The sequence below is a fragment of the Lytechinus variegatus genome, chromosome 4 (genome assembly GCF_018143015.1).
Source record: "Lytechinus variegatus isolate NC3 chromosome 4, Lvar_3.0, whole genome shotgun sequence".
Taxonomy (NCBI): Eukaryota; Metazoa; Echinodermata; class Echinoidea; order Temnopleuroida; family Toxopneustidae; genus Lytechinus; species Lytechinus variegatus.
In genome coordinates this window covers 58,869,009-58,891,401 of record NC_054743.1, presented here as the reverse complement: position 1 = coordinate 58,891,401, position 22,393 = coordinate 58,869,009, and the positions used below count along the sequence as shown (strand labels likewise).

General features: G+C 35.3%; 1 protein-coding gene across 3 annotated transcripts in view; it reads right to left on the bottom strand.

Moving 5' to 3' along the window:
• The window catches only part of LOC121414403 (syntaxin-binding protein 5-like), a 72,572-nt gene that overhangs the window by 11,399 nt on the left and 38,780 nt on the right, over nucleotides 1-22,393 (bottom strand). The window contains exons 14-22 of one of the 3 annotated variants that reach the window (XM_041607565.1): nucleotides 22,078-22,312; nucleotides 21,147-21,414; nucleotides 7,652-7,768; nucleotides 6,655-6,777; nucleotides 5,130-5,258; nucleotides 4,471-4,565; nucleotides 3,413-3,503; nucleotides 1,586-1,694; nucleotides 227-322 (exon numbers count right to left, since the gene is read on the bottom strand). In XM_041607565.1, the coding sequence (XP_041463499.1) occupies nucleotides 227-322; nucleotides 1,586-1,694; nucleotides 3,413-3,503; nucleotides 4,471-4,565; nucleotides 5,130-5,258; nucleotides 6,655-6,777; nucleotides 7,652-7,768; nucleotides 21,147-21,414; nucleotides 22,078-22,312 (1,263 nt within the window). The remainder of the gene's footprint in view (nucleotides 1-226; nucleotides 323-1,585; nucleotides 1,695-3,412; nucleotides 3,504-4,470; nucleotides 4,566-5,129; nucleotides 5,259-6,654; nucleotides 6,778-7,651; nucleotides 7,769-21,146; nucleotides 21,415-22,077; nucleotides 22,313-22,393) is intronic. The other 2 variants (XM_041607566.1, XM_041607567.1) reach the window with 2 other exon arrangements.

Here is a 22,393-nt window from a genome sequence, read left to right as displayed (position 1 = left end):
ATCATCATCACCATCATCATCACCATCACCATCATCATCATCACCATCATCATCATCATCATCATCATCACCATCACCATCACCTCATCATCATCTTCATCACCATCACCATCATCATCATCACCATCATCATCATCACCATCATCATCATCATCATCATCATCACCATCACCATCACCTCATCTTCATCATCATCATCATCATCATCAATCCCATAGTTTCTTACCTCGCTTCACTGCATATTGTAAACCTTTGTACCTCTGTGGGTGAGCATTGATACAAGCCTTTACCGTGTGAGCTAAATTGGAATGTTCTGCCGATCCTAGAATAAAACAATCAAAATTAAAAAATAACAATACCTAATGGTTACAAGACAGAGAACTTAAAAAAACCCAGTGAAAGACAAAGTTTAATTCCAAAAGTGGCTAAATTCACCTTCAATCAAAATTGATTTTTAACATCAAATATCTGTATCTTAGATATAACACTATTTAGAAGGTATGCAAAAATTGATAACAAATTTTGGTTTTATTCAAATAGGAGCTTAATTCAAAACATTGTTCTCCAAAAGGAGCTAAATCCACTAAGTCTTATAGTTATTTAGGATTATTGATTTAACCATACATCTAAAATTCTAAATTATTATGGGGGTCATTGGTTCAGCTATGTCAGATTTATTTAAAAACTATAAAAAATTGGACCCCTTTAGAGTTTTATTTTTGTTTATTTACTTATTCATTATTCATCAATATGCACCAATTAACCACAAAAAGTTTCACTGAGTTTTTGTTAATTCTTGCATTTTAACTCCCCTCTTTTTCTAATCATTTGAGCATTTTCAATATGTGGGCACATGTATATCTATTCTTGTATAATTTCACCAACAATATCAGAATTTCATGCATTGCACCCCTGTATATTTTACGTCAAGTTTTCTACAAACATCTAAAACTAATTTTATTACACAGGAGTTTTAAAAATGATCCCCAAACACATTACGTCAAGGTCAAATGTTTAAGGACAAAGGTTGAGGGTTAAAGGTCAAGTCCACCCCAGCAAAATGTTGATTCGAATAATTAAGAGAAAAATCAAACTACACTGTAACATAACACTGAAAATTTCATCAAAATCGGATGTAAAATAATAAAGTTATGGCATTTTAAAGTTTCTTTTTTTTTACAAAACAGTGATGTGCACAACTTAGTGACATGCAAATGAGTCAGTCGATGATGTCCATCACTCACTATTTCTTTCGTTTTTTATTGTTTGAATTATACAATATTTCTTTTTTTTTACAGATTTGACCGGAGGGACCGACTTGACTGAACCATATAGTATTAAACAATGCTAATTCCACATGTATAGGGAGGAATTAATCACTGTTTCACTTGACAATATTTCATATAATAAAATTACTAAGAAATAGTGAGTGGATGACGTCATCAGTCTCCTCATTTGCCATAACTTTCTTATTTTACATCCAATTTTGATGAAATTTTCAATGTTATGCTTGCTGGATTTTCCCCTTTTTATTAAAATATTTTTTTTGTTGGGGTGTGCTTGTCCTTGAAAGGTGAAAGGTTACCTGAGATCTGTAAGTGGAAGGTATTCTTTGTCTAGTAGAAGCCTGAAGCTAGGTAGACTGTAAGTCATAATATGACCATTGGCTACATAGCACGCCAGGCATACGCTGTCTGTAAAACAAAAACAACAAAAGATATATCATAAGATTGCTATGCTCTTTTTATCTTCAGCCAAAAACATGCTTTCCACACTGCATATTTTTTCCTTCACCCCGCCAATTTCCCAGGATTAAACTTAGCCCCCTTCATTTTCACACTACGTTTTAGCAAAGTGGGTTAGCACTGTAAATAGTACGGTACTATCTGGCCCTGCAAAAAAGCAGAGTCAGCCTGCTTATTGTGGTGCTAGCACCAGAATTGCGGTGCAAAGAGATGCAGTGTGAAATGAAACTGGGCTAAGGAAAAGTGAGCATTAGCCAATCACAGAAGTAAAAATTGCACATTAATCGTGCTCTGTATGGTAAAATTATCAATATTAATGAGCTGTGTGATAGTCTGGGGTTAAGGCGTTGACCCGGCTAAGCAGACAGTATGGGGTTAAGAAAGGCAGTGTGAATCCAAAAAAAGATAGTATGGGGTTAAGGATAGTCCGGGGTTAAGGATAGTATGGGGTTAAGGAAATGCAGTGTGAAAAGCAAAATAGAACACCAGGCATATGTTATCAGTTACAGTTCATTCATTTCCAATTATAAAATCACAATACAACAATCCATAAAGATCCATAACTGTTGAAATAAAGAAAGCTGTATACATGTATTATAAAAGTCTCATATATGATATAATAATAATGATAATAATATAGGTTATTTATATTGCGCACATATCCACCTTGTTAGGTGCTCAAGGCGCTCCTATATTACCTGGCTAAGCTAGGCGTTCATAGCACACACAGCTTTTTAAGGAATTACTTCCTACCGGTACCCATTTACCTCACCTGGGTTGAGTGCAGCACATTGTGGATCAGTTTCTTGCTGAAGGAAATTACGCCATGGCTGGGATTCGAACCCACGACCCTCTGTTTCAAAGTGCGAAGACTAATCCACTGGGCCACAACGCTCCATATGTACGTATATAATAAGTTTTACCATTTTAAACCCAGAAATAGATTTTGTCGAGATATCTTCCCCTGAAACAACAGGGACATATCCTACAACATAGTAAATGTATTGAAAATGCCAGTCAAATCACAATGAACAGCTGAGAGGTCTTTGTCCCAAAAATGGTGAACTGGAACACCAGATGGCCCTAAGATTCGGAGCTGACAAAAAATTACACTGCTGTTTTGACTCACAGGCCCGTATTCTGATGTCGGGTTTAACTTAAACTCAGGTTTAAAGTTGTGGTTTAAGTATGGATAGCCAATTGTTACATAAATCACTTACGATAGAGATATCATATTTCAGCTCATTTGGCTCTAAAATCATTCATAATTGTCTAGGAAGTATAAATAGATGATTGTCTTCACCATGGATGAATCAGGAAAGAGCACAGTAAACAGAAGAAACGTTCAACTTGCTAAAAATTTTGACACTTTTGGCTTCCCATAATTTTAGCACAAACTTAGACCATGGTCTAAGTTAAACCTGACTTCAGAATACAGGCCAATCATTTTCGACAAAGGCTACTTTGTCATGACAATAGATTCTCAGCATTGCAGAAAGCGTCTGCATAGTGGTTGTGAAAATTCCTATATATTCAGTCTTCGATTCAATTCAATTCAACATTTATTTCCAAATAGAAAAGCATTAATACAGTTTCTGTAAGCAGTGCTTGTGACGAGTGCACCGATCAATTCAAACGTCAAGGTCATGGTATGAAGGTCAACTTACTTTGCATACTGATGACATCACTGCGTACAACATAAGATGATTCTGATATTTTCGTTCTGTACACACAAGTCTGGGAAGGTAGTGATATTACCTATAAAATTGGAAATGAATATATGGACAAATTGCATTAAAAGTCAAATCATGAAGTGTACACGTTATGCATTCAATGTTGCCCATTTGCTTCGAATTCAATGGTAAACAGCTTCACTACTTATCATGCAAAAAAGCTATACAAATAATTTATTGGGGAGTTGTTTTTTTCAGATAAAGATGAAATAAAGTTAATTTCAGGAGTGGTCTTCCATTCAATTCTGTATAATTTATTTAAAGGAAAAATCATGGCAATTATTTGTTGTTAAGACAATATTTCTCAGACTAAAAATGGTAATAAATCTCTCCCCTGAGAGTGTTTCATCGCCAGAGGTGGTTTCAGACCACCTCAAAGTTTGTTAGTTCCAGGTATTTTCTGATCTGGAAATTTACCCCGATCAGAAAATACCAGGCAATATTGGCACTGTGAAAGCAAATTATGCGTAATCTCCCCGAAAGAAAATACCCACTAAATCGTAGGTACTTGTCAAAATTACAAGAACTTTCGCGGGGATTTTTCCAAGGTCGCATGTATTTTGGCAATGTGAAAGTGATTTACCGGAACTTTTAGCCCAGCATGTAGTTGGGCGCGGGCACCGTGGGAGGCTGCTGAGCTAGTGACTTTGAATCTCGCACCTTGCCTGCTTATTAGACCATACTGCCCATGCTCTTAACTTCAGGAACTTATCCTGAAGGGTATGTTTTGGGGCGGTGTAAATGCAGAAATAATTAATGGGTATTTTTTTTCCTAAAGAAAGGTTCTAGTAATTTAACAGGGATTCTTATGATCAGGGCGGTTTGAAACCACCTACTGTGTCTTCTGACAACTTTCATTGATTTTGACTGACTGAGAAGTACAGTTTCCATGGTAACTGTCGGATAAATCATAAAATTGCCAGATAAGACATCCAACAAATCCATTCATGAGACCTTCCCCAGGGGCCAATAGGTTATGATAGATGCGTTACCTTAGCCTCTTTCTCTGAGCAGATGACAACGAACTGACGATCAGCTATCTCCGTGGATGATGAGGGAGACATTCGACTTCTTTGTAGTAACGGCTCTGAAATCAAATCAAAACCAGTTGAAATGAAGAACACAGTAGCATGAATGCAGCAGTAACAGTAACCAAACCAACAACAAATTACAAATGATGTCTTGTAAAGACAGCTTAATTAAAGCCACAGTTGCACTATGAATCCCAAGATAACAATGTTAATTGCAAACATGTTATTTAATAAATTAGGGTACTGATATGATTAAAACAAAAGAAAACAAATTCCATCAGCTATTAACATCATATTTATATTGAAAAAAAAATTGATAACGATTGTTTTATCAGTGGACATAAAGAAAATTGCAACTGGATGTATCTATAAAATATCAAAATAAACACTTCTGACAAGACAAAAGTCACATTGTATCTTTTTCAATACTTTTCTTTTCTCATCCAGAATTTTATGAACAAATCCTTCAACATATGTCCTTCTTTCTTCTTGCAATCCTCTTCGTTGCAAAAGTGTCAGAACATTCATTCCCGTCCCCATTCCTCTCTATCAAACCTCAACAAAGTGATTGATCCATGCCACAATTATTCATCGTAAAAGTCCGTTTACATATGACTTACTTTTATCTCTTCCTTCCCTGGTTTCTTTGTTGGGGTCCCTCCACACATCGCATGCTGGTGGGACCTGAAGACCGTTACAGTCTAGGAAGGCTATGTGTAATACACAGCCTTTCAGCCTGAATACAGTACCTACATTAAAATGAAAAAAAATCCATAATTTATTGTTCGAAATAAATATGAAATGAAATACTCTGAAAATTTGTTTGCCCAATTGATCGTGGGTCCGGCAGCTGCTGTGCAGCGCCAGATCGATGAGGCTCTATCCCTTTAATTGTTGAACGCCAAACAGGGCAGCAGCAACTCCCATCTTTTAACGTCTTTTGGTCTGATGCAGCCGGGGTTTGAACCCCCGCCCTCCCGGTTGTGAGACAGATGCTCTACCAACTGTGCCGACACACCGGTTTATAGAAACCATCAAGAATAATTATTAAATACAATGACAGTGAAAATCCACAAAAATGAAAATCCATATCTTATTGCTAGAAATGATATCTGAACCAGAAATACTCTGAAAATTCTTTTTGCCCAATGGATCATGGGCCATGGCGCCAGATCAATTCAGACCCTGGACTGTTGAATGCCAAGCAGGGTAGCAGCAACTTCCGTCTTTTAACATCTCTTGGTCTGACGTGGCCGGGGTGTGAACTCCCGACCTCCCAGTTGTGAGACGGACTCTCTATCAACTGAGCCAACACACAGGTAGAAAATTATATCAATAAATTCTATTAAATTCTATGAAAATTCAAGTTAATGTTAAGTAGTGGGGAGAGGTGTCAATTTGGGGATTTAACTATTTTGTTCATCGATAAAAAAACTACATAGAGCTCGTCCCATGTTGCCGCACATCAACCTTGAAGGTACATGAAACGTACTCCATGACATGATTTGCAGTTTATGGATACCTACCAACATGTAAGAAACAACATGCAAACGCAAAGGAAGAATGTATGGGCACTTGAACTTTTGGAGTACTTTTAAGTGTTTCCGGAGGTCTCAAACAGGCGCGTTGTTGCTTTATCTGATTTTATGATATCAATTACTTTTATTAGCTAGAATGAAAATTGACTACATATTGATGTTAGATCATAAACAGAAAAAACAAACATTTCAGTATATAAGAATATAAGGACAACTCAGGTGGGTGTTTCATAAAGCTGTTCGTAAGTTAAGAGCGACTTCAAGAACGACTGGTAATCCTTTCTTGTAGTACATTCATTGGCGCGTTTAGCACGTAAGAAAGGATCACCAGTCGTTCTTAAAGTCACTCTTAACTTACGAACAGTTTTATGAAACGGCCCCCAGGTGTATGATGGTTCATTTCAAGTAAATCCTAAAAATAGATATATATTTCTGCGAGTCTCATTAATGACTTGGTCAGTTTTTCATTCATTTTGGACACTTTTGGGAGGAATTCGGGATCATAATTTAAACACAAGTTGGGCTCAGCTTGTACAAGCAACGGCAAACCAAATAATGATGATTATTATATACTAGAATTCATCAAGGAGAATGGAGACTTGCTTACCACTTGGTGTGACGATGACCGGTTGGGATAGCCTTTGTTCACCAGGAGGTGGAAGATTTACAACAATACCAAGCACTGAACCTAGAGTAGTTCCTACCCATAGACATGGACAAGTCACAGATTCTAAAAAAAAAAAGAAGATGCAAGCCATGTAGTTTCATTTTAGATCTTTGGTCTCTAATCGTGAGGTGGTCAATTTGAAAGATGAGAGGAGTAAACAGAAAACCTGATCATGTGCCTTTTTTTATAAGGGGAAGTGAACTTTGTGTGGTCTCTCATTGACTGTGTGTTATGAATACATAGTCTTAAAATATATACCGTTTCAGATATCTACTTATACTGCATAGAATAAATTGACCTATCATTGTTTTTGTACATAGACAAACTAAAATGTTTTGAGAGGAAAAGTAATTGTTTTGCTACTTGGTAACATAATTATTGTGGAATATATGTATTGAGTAGTTAATTAGCATGTTATCATTCAAGTGGGTCTATACTGCTAGACTACACTAGCATTATGGATCAGGAAATGTGCCCACAATGAGTAGTTGAGGACTTGAGATGGCGCTATTGGTTCGTTTCTGCTTTAAAAGACAAAGGAAAGTTATCATTTCAACTTATCTATCTCATCAATTTACTTACTGAATTGCCAATTTGAGACTTGCGTAGACTTAGTGATCTTATTTACTATTATTAACTTCCTTATTCCCGGTCCAATCTCTTTTAAACTTTCACCCTTCTTGTTTACTTTAACCTTTCATACAATCATTTTTACTACCCAGGTAATATTCCCTTTTGATTGACAATGTGAGGTTCACGAAATTGGGCTTAGATTGTCTTCAAAATAATTGAATCTTTGTAAATTATTTGAAATAAAGTACAATCAGAGCCTTTTTACAAAAAGAATCCAATCACACAGAAATATTTCAGTAGTTTTAAACTGCTATTGCTAAATTATCATTGTAACAATTTTTATGAAACGGGGACCTGGACTCACCTTCTTTTCTTGTGTAGGACTCTGAAAATATAAGATTCTGGACTCCTTCCCTAGTCTCCTTCTCCAGGCTCGACATGCTGGAGCTCCGTGAGCGTGTGAATGAGCCCTCACTACGATCTGCATATGAAACACCGGGGAAAGGAGACTAAGCACACAAGATGGTATGTGTGTGTGTGTGTGTAATGTGTGGAGAAAAAAACAAATCATAACAACTGGAGGCAAAAGAATGGTCCTCGTTTAGATCTATTCAACGGAAGACGTCTAATAAAAAAAACTAATGAAGTCTAATAAAAAAAATGTTTCAGGTTCAAGTGAATGATGTGGTATATTCAACTAAAACCAACATAACTGGTTCACAATATAAAACAATGTTATCTTTCACATATTCCTTTAAATTTACCGTATGCTCCTTGAGAATTTGACGTGTGAAGCCACCTGTTCTGTATGTCATGTATACAAGACGGGTTATCTTTGTCAAACCTCTGCATTATAACGACCCCTCCACAAATTAAGACTATTGAATTTTAATGTGTTACTTATGATATGTGTTAATGTGTAAATTAATTACTATATATATATAAATAAACAAATAAATTATTAATATACATTACAGGTACACATATCATTGAATGATGTTGCAGAGTTGTAGATATATTTTGATGTTGTTGTTTAGCTTATGAAAATGAGATATTGGTAATGACAGTTATCTCCTGCATTCTTTAAAATTGAAATTTTGTTTAATGAATAATATATTTTGTTGATATGATTGATCTAATGCTTATACTACTTCTAAAATAATGAATTTGTTATACATTGCATTTTTATATATTACCTCGTAAACTTATATCTAATGCATATGAATGCAGAAATGAGAGTAATCAATCAAAATTGATATATTTGAGAATAGCATTTGACCAATTCTAGTACCTATTATTTTGAAATTCACTAATTTCAAAATATCTTTTTCTGATTGTTTTTTGAACAAATTGTAGAAAGTTTTCTACCTCATTGTATGAAGACAATTCTCCAACTCAATGTAGCGGCATATGTATTGTTAGGTCACTGAGACTATTAGACTGAACAACACTATCTCATTTTGGTGGCTGCAGTGGGATATATCTTGTTGTGTAACTGAAACTACGTGACTGAACAACTCTCTATCTCATTTTGGTGGCAGCAGTGGGATATGTTTTGTTGGGTAACTGAGGCTTTGTGACTGTACAACTCTCTATCTCATTTCAGTGGCAGCAGTGGGATATGTTTTGTTGGGTAACTGATGCTATGAGAACAAATAACTCTAAACCTCATTTGGTGGGATATGTTTAGTTGGGTAACTGAGACTAAGTGAATGAATAAATCATTTAGATGGCAGCAGTGGGATATGTGTTGCTGGGTCACTGAGAACATGTGAGTGAACAACTCTCTTTCTCATTTTGATGGATGCAGTGGGATATTGTTGCTGGGTAACTGAGACTATGTGACTGAACAACTTTCTATCTCATTTTGGTAGCAGCAGTGGGATGTGTCTTGTTGGGTAACTGAGACTTAACACTATGTGACTGAACAACTCTCTATCTCATTTTGGTGGCAGCAGTGGGATGTGTCTTGTTGGGTAACTGAGACTATGTGACTGAACAACTTTCTATCTCATTTTGGTAGCAGCAGTGGGATGTGTCTTGTTGGGTGACTAAGATGATGTGACTGAACAACTCTCTATCTCATTTTGGTGGCAGCAGTGGGATATTGTTGTTGGGTAACTGAGACTATGTGACTGAACAACTCTCTATCTCATTTTGGTAGCAGCAGTGGGATGTGTCTTGTTGGGTGACTAAGATGATGTGACTGAACAACTCTCTATCTCATTTTGGTGGCAGCAGTGGGATATTGTTGTTGGGTAACTGAGACTATGTGACTGAACAACTTTCTATCTCATTTTGGTAGCAGCAGTGGGATGTGTCTTGTTGGGTGACTAAGATGATGTGACTGAACAACTCTCTATCTCATTTTGGTGGCAGCAGTGGGATATTGTTGTTGGGTAACTGAGACTATGTGACTGAACAACTCTCTATCTCATTTTGGTAGCAGCAGTGGGATGTGTCTTGTTGGGTGACTAAGATGATGTGACTGAACAACTCTCTATCTCATTTTGGTGGCAGCAGTGGGATATGTCTTGTTGGGTGACTAAGATGATGTGACTGAACAACTCTCTATCTCATTTTGGTGGCAGCAGTGGGATATTGTTGTTGGGTAACTGAGATTATGAGACTGAACAACTCTCTATCTTTTTTTGGTGGTAGCAGTGGGATATGTCTTTTTGTGTAACTGAGACTATGAGAACAAATAACTCTCAATCTCATTTGGTGGCATAAGTGGGATATATGTTGTTGGGTAACTGAGACTAAGTGACTGAATAAATCATTTAGATGGCAGCAGTGGGATGTGTATTGCTGGGTAACTGAGACTACGAGACTGAACAACTCTCTACCTCATTTTGGTGGCAGCAGTAGGATATATTTTGTTGGGTCACTGGGAATATGTGACTGAACAACTCTGTATCTCATTTTTATGGCAGCAGTAGGATATGTTTTGTGGGATTATTTATTGAATGATTTATATTGAATGTTTTTCTCTCTGCTTAGTCACTTGCCCTGCAGGTCTGTGCATTACTGGTTGCAAAGACTAACCTCCGTGTATGGGCACTGTCCTAACACATTTGCAAACTACTTTATTTGTGTAATATTGCATATTTTTGGGAGAAATGATACTTTTGGGTAATTAATGTTTTGAAAGTCATGCAAGAAATGGAAAATACCACAACCTTGAATATGGCCTGCAATAAATGTATATCCTATGATTAAATACTATTACTTTCCATGCAAACATTGACTATATAAATACATACACAATATCGACAATATATACTCCACGTTATTCTAAATAGAACTATGCCACTGCAACCAAGCCTGCTTGCTAAATTTAAAAATATTTCAAATTACCTACATCTAAATTCATTTTCATGCAATGCTGATTTGAAGATGGGGCAATACTATATACTGATAACTACAACTTCAGCCATTCTGTCGCAAATAAATCAATTTCTACACACTTTTAACAGAGGTTAAAATTGCAACACATCATAACCATTTCAGTATACAATAAATCTGAGGCTTGCATATTACACTACACATTATTTCAAGTCAAGTTGATTAACAAAAACTGCATTGACCATGCCCCAAATCACGGCAAAATCCATCTTTGTTTTTATGGCTCACTTCATTTCATCATTAGAAAAATTAAGTTGATTTTGCAAGCAGCAAGTCAATTAATTAATATTTTTCTTAAAAAAAGATATGCAATTTCAGGTATTCAATCTTAAGAAAAGATACCTGATTTCTCTAAATTGATAGATTATTTGACAGGTCTAAAAGATATATATGAGTTGGAATGATAGAATTGAAAATATAAAATATACATGAAAGAAACCGTTATTTTGCATCATCTTATAATCATCTTAAAAAGCAACCTTTTTTAAGAGTGAACTCAAATGCCTCACCATCCTTTCATATGAATAGAGTAATGGTGAAAAAAAACTCTTCTGGGAAATTTGAAGGGAAAATGACAGTTCCCTCTAAGCCCTCCCCCCAGAATACTCTTTAAAGATGTAAACCCACGTTGAAGAGAGAGATATTGCTACACTCACGCTTGCCACTTATGCTTGCTACGACAGACTCAACCAGAAGACGAAACCGGGGTACAGATGACTTTTTGTGACATGCATCGGACTGAGGGGGCGGGTCACCACTAGATTGGTTGGTTTGGGAAAGGGCGGGGTTCGAAGATAAGGAATTGGAAGAAGAGGAACGGGTCGTGGTCGAGGAGAAAGAATTGGTGGCAGAGACCGGTTTGTGTGCGGGCTCGCTGGTGGTGGTGGGGGTGGATGGGGAGGTGTTGGGAGGAGGGGGGCGGTGTGGAGGGGGTCGAGGAGGAGGTTGTTTGGGAGGTTGGGGCGGGGTAGAGGGGCAAGGTGATGTTTGATGGGGGTCAGCGGGGTGTTCAGGGTGGCTGACACCATTGACTTTGGGAGCTGGAGGGGAAAAGAACAAATATGATACCAAACATGACAAGATCAACCACCCAATATAACAAACAACACAAAACAAATAAAACATCACCAAAAATGATAGACAAAACACAAACATGAAAGTACGAGGTGATACAATGAATGAATGAGGAATGAATGACAAATTTGGTGTTGGAAATGGAATTGGTGTTTGTGATGAAATGAGCAAGGGAAAGGGGGGTGGGGTGCCAAATAAAAGATGGAAAGAAAGAAGGAAACAAAAAAATACATATCCATGTAGTAAATATTGGTAGAAGCTCGACAATCAACACTGTATAAATGAGAATATAAATAAGTGAATAAAAACATACAAATGCAAGTATCACCAAGTTGAAAGAAATGTTAGCAGTGATCACAGCAAAATTGATACAAGCCAAAAGATTTTAATCGTGAAAATTAGTGATTATGAAAAAACTTTCAATTCTTTTTAAAAAGTTATATCTAATCTAGAAGTTCTAGAGAAAGAATAGCTGTATTTCAAAGAAAAACATTTGAGGACTTTTTTATCAATGTAAATTCAATCTCCTGACAAACATTAGCCAAAACAGATTTTGATAACATATTTTCATGCACCTTAATAGCACGGCTAGGTTAAAAGTTCATTTTATTTTTTATCTATCATACAAACAGCAAATGATATATCTTTTACAAATCAAATTAATCAATAAAAGTAATGTGTTCTCTAGAAGTTCTACTTGAGGTTAATCTCACATGCAAACAGTAATGAAAAAAAAAAGAATTCTAACTACTAAAAGCATTACCTATCTATATTGCTCAAAATGCATGTTTGTGCTTTTTAATCAGTTGCAGGCCATTAATTCAAACTAAAGCCAAAATGCAAGGATTTAAATCAAGCAAGCAAGCAAGCAAGAAGCAATATGAGGTAACTTATTATTTTAAAAAAAGGTATCAAAATGAAAAAAAGGATGGAGAAAGGCACAACACATGATGCAATATATTATTTTCTGCTTAAACACAAAGTAGGTTGCATCCTGCATAAAGTTATAATGATTTGTTTATTTAAGTAACCCATCGATTATACAGACACATGTACTTATAATCATTTTGTGGAGTTATCAACGTGAAAAATTGACAGGCTGTTGTATAATGTGTTATTGCAGAGTTCTGAATTTTGATAACAATACATTTTTGAGTTCTGTATCATAAATCAGACAACACATTTTGAGAAGGGTTAGAAAACTACTAATCTATGCAATATACATTCCTGACTTTTGATATAGAATAATGTGAACAGGTGTACGCATCTGCCTGCAACTTTTCAACTGTTTCAACTTTTGGGTTTCTATATCCCTCTTGAATTTAAAATGTGTGTTCTTATTAGGGGTTAGGGTTATCTCTTATCTTTACCCATAATTCATCCATATAGTTTTACATTATCTATATCACATATTGTTTTCGATCACTCACGTCGCATGCTACACCCCTTTATATTACAAGTAATTTATCATTATTTAGTTATTAATATATATTGTAAATCAATCATTGGAATTGGGGTAGGAGGCTTCATGCCACAGTAATTCAGTTAATTTTTTTTTCTCTCCCTGGTGTTCCAATGGTTTATATTTCTTATTTTGCATTGTTTATACTGAAATGTATTTTTGCAATATTTGGCGAATAAATAATAATAATATTATCAATTATAGCTTTCAAGAAGTTATGTATGAGTACTTGTTTTTAGACTAATTCAAGTTGATTTTTATGGAGAATTCAATATAAAAAAACTACTGACAATTTCAGAGAGAGGTAAGAATAAGTCGAACGATGAAGGAAAATTGAATTTTCATCTTTTTTTTTCAAATTATTTGAGCAAAGCCAAATGTAGCGATGAAGCTTTTTAATAATGCATATTTCTAAAATGGCTAAATGCTAAAATTTCCAAGCAGGATAAAATTTTATCTTATTTTAATGATTTCAACTTATATAAGTTGCCTGTTATTGAAATACGAGTTAATGTACTTCATAAGCAGATAATACACACATGTATGTAAGGCATTTTAGCTGCTAATAAAAAGCTGTGTTTTGCACCTCTCCTAAACTTAAATTGCAGTTGGCAATAGTTGGCTATATTGCCTTCTTCTGGGACTTCCCCATACATCGATGTACTAATGAAAGGGTAACATTCTGTCATATTGCACCATTTCTTACCATTAGAATGACATTTCATCAGCAATTATCAAGCATGTACCACACGTTTATATGTTCCTAACTTTGTAATGCACGATATTTAAAAAATTCACTATTAAATAGGAAAATTTTACATTTCGACTTGCAGAAAATGCTAGCATGATTTCAGCTCATAAGTATTAGTAAACAGAAAATAAACATGGAAGTATTTTGGTAAATGTTTCTATTGGTGATATTTTACGGTGTGTGCATGATATAGTTAGCCTTAATTTTTCACGGCACTTTTCTGATTTTTTTCCCCCCAAGAAACAATGAAACACATTTAGCGCACAAGTTTCATCTTTAATGCAGTAGGCTTGATAATATATAGATATGAATGAAATAAGTAAATGGTATTTCACTTGCCAAATAGACTTTGGACTTGACAATATGATTACAAATGTAATTCTTAATAAGAAAGCAGACTGTTGATGAAGTGTATGTATAAATTGCATGATACCTGGCTTCTGTTGAATTAACTGTTATTTTTTTTTCTTTTTGTTAATTGTAATTTGCAAAGCCATGTGCATGTATTTGTTGTTAGAATATTTGTTATCATACGATAGAATTTAGTACAACTTAGTTTTGTTAGATGCCATGAAGAATGTTAATGTCAAAATTTCCCAATCAACAAATTAGTGCATAAGGTATTAGATAAACAAACCAAATCAAAGATTTGATCCAAAACAAACATACAAAAAATCTGAAATCAATACCAAAATTAAGATGCAAAAGGATGTAAGTATATAACAAAATCATTGTCTATTCCTTTTGCAATTGAACTGCAAACAAACTAGAAAATATTTTAAAATACACTTTGGAAATAGGAATAACTAATCTTTAATGGATATTTAAGGTAAGAAATAAACAATTTCATATTATATTACAAATTATAACCTGTTAGATTGTTAAAGACATATGATCTTAAGTGAACATTATAAATCTGAAGTGTCTGAGACATGTTTTGAAATGTTAACATCAAATATTTTGCTTAAATTGCGGGCAGAACAGTGTTTTACAAGTTCTTTAGTTTTATTTGGGTTATACCACACAAAAATTGTCATGATTATTATAAAGGTTACACAGATTTATCACTTTTAGTGTTCACTTAAAAATCATATCTTGCAAAACAATGAAAAGGAGATTTTAAAAAATCATCATAAATTCAAAAGTGCATTGTTATTTGGAAATGGGAAGTGTTTCTTAAAAGCTGTTCATACGGTAATGAATTCATATAAACAACTTGGTTATGGAAAGCCGAAATGAGAGTAATTTGAAAAAAAATATTTCAACTAAATTTGTAATATCACCTATGACTAAGACTTGTTATTTGTTTGGGACCATTCTAAAGCAATGTATAATTTTAAAATATTTCAAAAAGAGGTCTAAAATAAATTGTGATTTTCAGAAAATATGGTCACATTTTGTTTGATTAAATATCAAGAGAATTGAGCATCTCATATTGGCACTTCATAGACAAGTAGGTCATAAGATCAAGCACTGAACAGCTTTGTGAAACCACCCCCAGGAAATAGAAAACAGATTGTTTATGCCATGTAATTTCATGTGAAGCCTTTCATATCACAAGTGCATTGGTAATGAGTATCAAATGGCAGTACATGTGTGATAAGCTGATGCCATTTTTGATTGATCCCGGAAAATAATAAATCACAATATGGAAAATAAATTTTGTCATCCCGTCATGAACTCAAACAGGGTGAAGAGGCATCCAGGGTCTCGTAACACAAAGATTAGTGATTGATCGTACGCTTGATTTTTCACGATTGATTGTACATTGTAGTCAATGGAATCAATCATAGAAAAATGTTCTACGAACATTGCTAAATTTTTTTGTTACCGGCCCCAGAATCGGACATGAAACATGCTCTCCTCCAACTTGAAAGTCCAGATGATGGATTTATTTCCATATATTGATTCAATGCAGATATGAGTATTTACTGATTTTACAGTAAAGTTTTATTTTCATATCTAGTTCCTTTGAAGACCAACAAATCTTTTCGAAAAGTTCATAAACCAGAAAATATGGATGGGGATAAGGGTATCTTGCCTTTAAAAGGTAAAAAAAAACCCTCAGTAGCTGAAAAAAGAGCACAAGTGGATTGTTCCTGTTTTTTCATATTAACAGCGAGTCAATGGAATATATCCTCTTTTAGAACTTCACTGATAGTGGCATTAAAAGGCGTTAGGCTACATCATGAGAAAACATGGCATGTAAAAGAATGTAAAGACTATTAAAGAGTAAAAATGTAAGAAAATTCGAATCTTCAAGAATATACTGAAGTATTTAAAACATGTATATAAACTTCATCTTAAGTAGAAAAGATACAGAGATTTCAACATATAAAATTCACAAGCCAAGAAAAAAAAAACAACAGAAAGACACAAATTCATAGCAGTGCAGTGCAAGCATACATACTCTACAGGAATCGGAGGTCAAATGGGGATGGAGGTCAAAGGTCAGAGGTCGGGAGGTCAATGCCCTCTTATGCAGGACAAAGGTCATCATGCTAGCCTCATTCCCAGGCGCAGGCAAATCTTGCTGAACGGAGGAAACGATACCATATTTGCTGAGTTTCTTGAGAGAGAAAGCCCTACGTAAAAGAACGATCTTTCGCAAACGTGTTGCTGTATTTGGGTAAAAATCAACCGGGGGGGACTCCGTATTAAAAGTGGACGAGAGAGTGGAGAACACTGAATGATGGATGGAATTTTGAAAATGGGAAGAGAAGAGACGGCCAAAGAAATTCTGAATGGTTTTTTAGTCCAGAAATGGTGTAGACTATCTAGTTTCCTATATATGTACATGAAGCATGCATTTTTTAATGGTTAGATGAAAAGAAATATAATCCTTATTATTTTATTCGTTTTTATTCTATTGATATATAGGCCTATACCTTTTCTTTAGTAAACTTTCACCAACATAAGGAGAACCCCCAAACATGCGGGTAACTTGATGTCTGTTCCGGGCAATGAACCAAGTTTAAAATGGATAAAGTAAAATTCAAGACTAATCCAGGAGAATTCTTTGATTTCTGACTAAAGTTAAAATTTATCATAATTGATGGGATGTTTTTGTAAAAAAGCCCCTTCCCCCAAAACAAAAAAACAGGCTGGAGAAATTTTGATTTTAATGAAATAAGGGCAAATATGCACAAATTAAAATGGAAGTATGAATATGTAGGATAGCGGGGGAAACCATTGCTAGTTTGTTGCATACAAGTACATGTAGTTGAATAATATATAGGTACATGTAAATAGGTACATCAAATACTTGAAATATACTTCAAGAAATTGGCAAAGCGTCAAAGTTTTAAACAGTAGAATATATATACATGTATGTCCAGTTTGGTGGGTACATGCATAAATATTTGAATTGAGGGAGCATGTTTGTTGTTACTGATACAGTTATGGGAACGGGGGATGGGTACATATGGGGGCAGATTCTAATGCAAAGCTTGAGATTAGTACGCAGGTATGGAAAGAATGTTAAAATTAGAAAGGCAGTGGAGTCAAGAGTGAATTAAAAATCTATAAATGTAAATAGCAAAGGTGTTTTGTTTGAATCTAGGCTATGACGTAGATGACTACAAGTGACGGCTACTTGCTTTGAGCGTATTCAAGCGAAATTAGTGCGGTTTTAGTCTGAGTAAGGAGAATATCATGAAAGAAATGCTGGAAGGGATATTAAAGTTTTAACGGAAAAAGAAACATAAGTTTTGGTGAAAAGGAAAGAAAAAGATAAGGTTCTTTTAACGAAAAAAGAGAATGTCCACGAATCGAAGAAGGCATTTCTTAGCATGAAATGTACATGTATATCAATCAAGAAAGTGCGCAGGAAAGTACTATGAATTGTCCTATCCACATACCATCAATATATGAAATATAGGAGGGTATTATTGGGAAACGATGCTTCAACTGAAATATAACCACCTATGTGTGGGGAAAACATTCTTTTTTTCACTTTAAAATCTTTAAAAATATTTGCAGTCAAAGAGACATTTTTCATTAAGAAATATGCTATCAGACTTAGAACAAGGATAACATTACTGTTCATTTATTTCATATTATATACATTGCCAATTGAGGATTTCTTCAAGCCAAATGCTCAGCAAATGTTATCAGATACATGTAGCACTGAATCAGAATATTGGCTTAGTGGTTAGACCGTCTGCACAACCACTATAAGGTCATGGGTTAGAATCTGCAAAAGACTTTTAAAAGAAATTTTACCTACTCCCTTCTTGACAGGTGCCTAGCAGTGCAAATGGAAAAAGGGAAGCTCCACGCATAAAGCTACGTGAGGGCAAGTTTCATTTCAGTAAATTTTGCTCTTAACTACAGATGTGTGAGCTAACACTAGTAAAGCTTTTCTATGTGTCTAATGGCACAACACATGTAACAACCATCTCTGTAATATCATCATCTTTTCTTAATGAAGGCTATAGGTGTCTTCTCTAACATATTTAGCTCTGAATACACTTTAAGACTGGTCCACGACCCAATTTTGGAACAAAACGAATGTTACTCATTTTCTTAAAATGTGAATGAAAATCCTCTTTTTATATGAGGCTCAAATTAACTACTAAGAAAAAAATAATTTTTTGGATGATTGCAAGCCTTTACTTTGGAGTAAAGGTCAAATAATTTGAAAATCATAGCCATACGATTGCTATGACATCATTATGACTAGTTGTTAAATGCGCTTTTATTCTACTAAAGGTGATAGCATAGTCACAGATTAAGTATTCGTGCGAGGGTTTAGAACATGACACAGTCAGATATTCCATGTTTCAATATTAGCATCAAATTCTACTGCGTTTCCCCCCCCCCAATTGGGTCGTAGACCAGTTGAAAGGTGCGCGGTGGCCTAAAAGAGAAAGATATTTCCTTTTGATCCCAGTACTTAAAAGTGATTTTATACCAAAAAGATGGGCAACATTATTAGGACTGGGGTATTTTGAGTTTGGATGCTTCAGAGAATTCTACCCATATATCTTACATCCCACGTTTCACCATCAGGGGCCCGTTGCAGAAAGAGTTGCGTTTAAACGCAAGTCAAAAAATCAATCGCAAGTCCCAAATGCGCGCTGTTGATTGGTTGAAAATCAAGTTGCGCATGATTTTTAGAGTTGCGATTGATTGCAACTCTTTCTGCAACGGGCCCCAGGTGTTGTATTACACAATCTTTCCTTTCATCAGAAAATTGACACAAAACTTGAAAAATCAACTCAAAATTCAGCAAAATCTTGGGCAAATTTTCAGGTTCACGTAAACTCTGGAAGGCAGATTCAGAAAAAATATCAAGGGTAATTTTGTTAGGAGCTTGAATATGATGTATTTAGCATTGGGGCTTAAAATTTGCATCTAGAAATCTTTAGACTCTATAGACATTCTTTTAGAAAATTATTCGGAAAGGAATTGCTTTTTTGAGTAAATGAATATTCATAGCTCACAATATAATGGGATAAATGTCCAAAGGAAAACAGCCTGGAGCAATACCTCCTCAAAACGTCTTATAGGAATAAGAAAATACATCAAGGCCAAATATGGAATGGGATATTCTGCGTAATTCTGTCTCAATTTTTGAAGATTAAGCATCGGATCAAGTATGAATATACTTATCTTTTGGAATTTCCCTTTGCAGATTAAATGCAGCCGTATGCCGACAAGAATAGAAGGGTTTTGAGAAAAAGGGATGATGCTAATCCAATTCAGGATTAGCTGAGCTGGAACATGATGGAAATGAGGCTTTAAGAATCGACAGGCAAATATGCAGGAGAATCTTTCCCCGAGGCATGACTTGTAATGAATATAAATGAAGCCCAGATATTATTTTAGATTTAGTTAACTTTTGCATGATGCAAATGAAAGTTTGCTAAAAGTCATGCTTTGGCCACAGTAGCGGTATACAGCATTTTAAAGATCTAATATGAATATATAAGTGAATTTTTTTTAAAATGTGTCATAGGTCGTAAACGCAGCAATTGAAGTGAGAAAACTTAATGAACAAATAAGAAAGGTGTGAATATGAAAATTTCTAGCAATGTTGAAGTGAAAAGATTTGATGGTTAAGAAACTATTTTATGAGCTATATCTACTCAGCGAGTTGAACTGACAAAGCAAGGAAAATAGTTCTTGAGGGTACCAAAGGCATAAACATCTTTCATTTTCCTTGTCGGAAAATTGAGATGAGATGAAAATTGTTATGATAAACAAGAGGCTTTTAAAAGCTAAAGCTGCTTTTAGAAACAGGTCTTTTTTTTAAGTTTTTTTTTTAACAGGCAGAGTAAGAAAGAACAATAGAGATTGTAGACTATTTTGGAAAGAAAAACATGATTCTATGAAAAATATCTACTTGATAAATTTGAATTGAAAGAAAACAAAGGAAAGAAAAATAAAGGAAATGAAAGATGGTGGACTATTAATTCAAACAAGGAAGGCATTTCATGAAAAGTATCTACTCAAAAAGTTTGAAGAAATTATAGAAAAGGAAATGAAAAACATCGGACTATTATTGAATGAAAAAGGCAATTTATGAATGATATCTACTTGATTATTCATATAAAATACTGGAAAGGAAAGGAAGTATAGCAGAATTTTCAATAGTGAAATGAAAGATAGTGGACTATTTTTGAATGAAAAAGGCAATTTATTAATGATATCTATTTGATGAGTTACAGCTTAAAGAAAATAACAGACAGGAAAGGAAAGATAGTGGAAACTTTATTCATGAAAAAGGCATTTTATGTCTCTTATATACTTGACATACAGTGTATTTGAGTTGAAAGAAGAAAAAAAGATAAGAAAATTAAAGAAAGGAAAGGAAAGAGAATGGAATATTTATTCATCTACTCTCATCTACTTGATAAGTTTGAGTTTAAAGAAAATTAAGGAAAAGAAGATGAAATAATGAAAAGTAAAGATAATGGACTATTTATTAATGAAAAAGGCATTTTATGAATTATATTTACTTGATAAGTTAGAGTTTAAAGAAAACAATGGAAAGGAAAGTTAGAGGACTATTTATGAACGAAAAAGCCAGCTTATGAATCATATTCACTTGATGATTTAGAATCGAAGGAATATGAAGGAAAGCTTTAAGGATGGAGAAATGAAAGTGAAATGGAAGGACAGGGATAGGGTAACGTGTTAGTTTGTTAGGGCACTAACTCAGGAAGCCACCCATGCAGCTCATGGTACTATCGGAGCTACCTCCTCCCATGGATCCTCCTCCTCCTCCTCCTCCTCCATCCCCATTGGGTCCTCCGGTGTCCGAGACGGTGGACTGCGTCTTGGCCATCATCTTGCGACAGCCTTGGGACTTACTGCGCCGGAGCTGAGACGGGTCGTGGTTGTTGCGGGGCTTGACTCCGCCGCTGCCTCCGCCGCCGCCGCCCCGCATCGCACTGTTGCCGGTCGGGCTGATGCATACTCCGTTCTGGGGCGGGGTAAAGAAAGGATGAGTGAGAAAGAGAGAGATAGAGAGCATGAGAGAAATAGAGAGAGGAGTGAGAGAAAGAGAGGAAAACAGAAAAAGATAGATTAGTGAACAAAGAAAAGGATTTGTGGGTTATCCATATCTTTATAAAGATCCACACAAAATATACGAAATGCAATAAGTATGAATTCAAACACAACTAAATAATTTGGCATATTCAATAAAAGCCAGAGGCTGGACAAGGATGACTCCGATGACATCAAAGTCAGAAATATCCGACACAAACATAACACCAAGAATTCTTTAACAACAGAAAAATAAAATCCTCTTCCTCAAAAAACCAACCAGAGGTTGTGCTTTTTGGAGAATTTTGTATTGATAACCGTTCTTTAAAACGCTAAATATGACAATAGAATCACAAGGATGTACATACATGCAATTTACACAATGCAAATTTTCCCGCACGCAAGGTCTACAAGGGCCGTCTATTATTTTTCTGAAAATGCCAAAGACAAAGTATACTTGTGCTGCTACATGAATGGAAGGGGAATGAATTGACAAGTTTTGTTCATTTGAATCATATCATAAGTGTTGAGCCTTTTAGGGCAAATTCATGTCCTGAAAGATCAAATCCCTTTTTGCATTTGAAAAATAATTCCTTACCGACTCTCCCGCCATGCTTGAGCCAACCGGTGACCTACACCTCTCCTGGTCCGACATGTACTGTTCCACGATGTCGCCGAGGCCCTGCGGCTGCGATTTGTTCTTCTTCGGAGATCTTGGGGTGCGCTGGTAAGGGTCTGCTGAGCCATACAGATCGGGCGTGCCCATGTTGAGTAGGCAGGTCCGTTGAAGGTAGTCGACAATTGCCAGCCCGTTGGTGGTCCCAAAAGCCAGTCTATGAGAGGATGAAGTCATGATTTTGATTCAAATTCATGAAAAAGGTTTTTGATTATAAAATCTTTCCAGAGAAACAGAT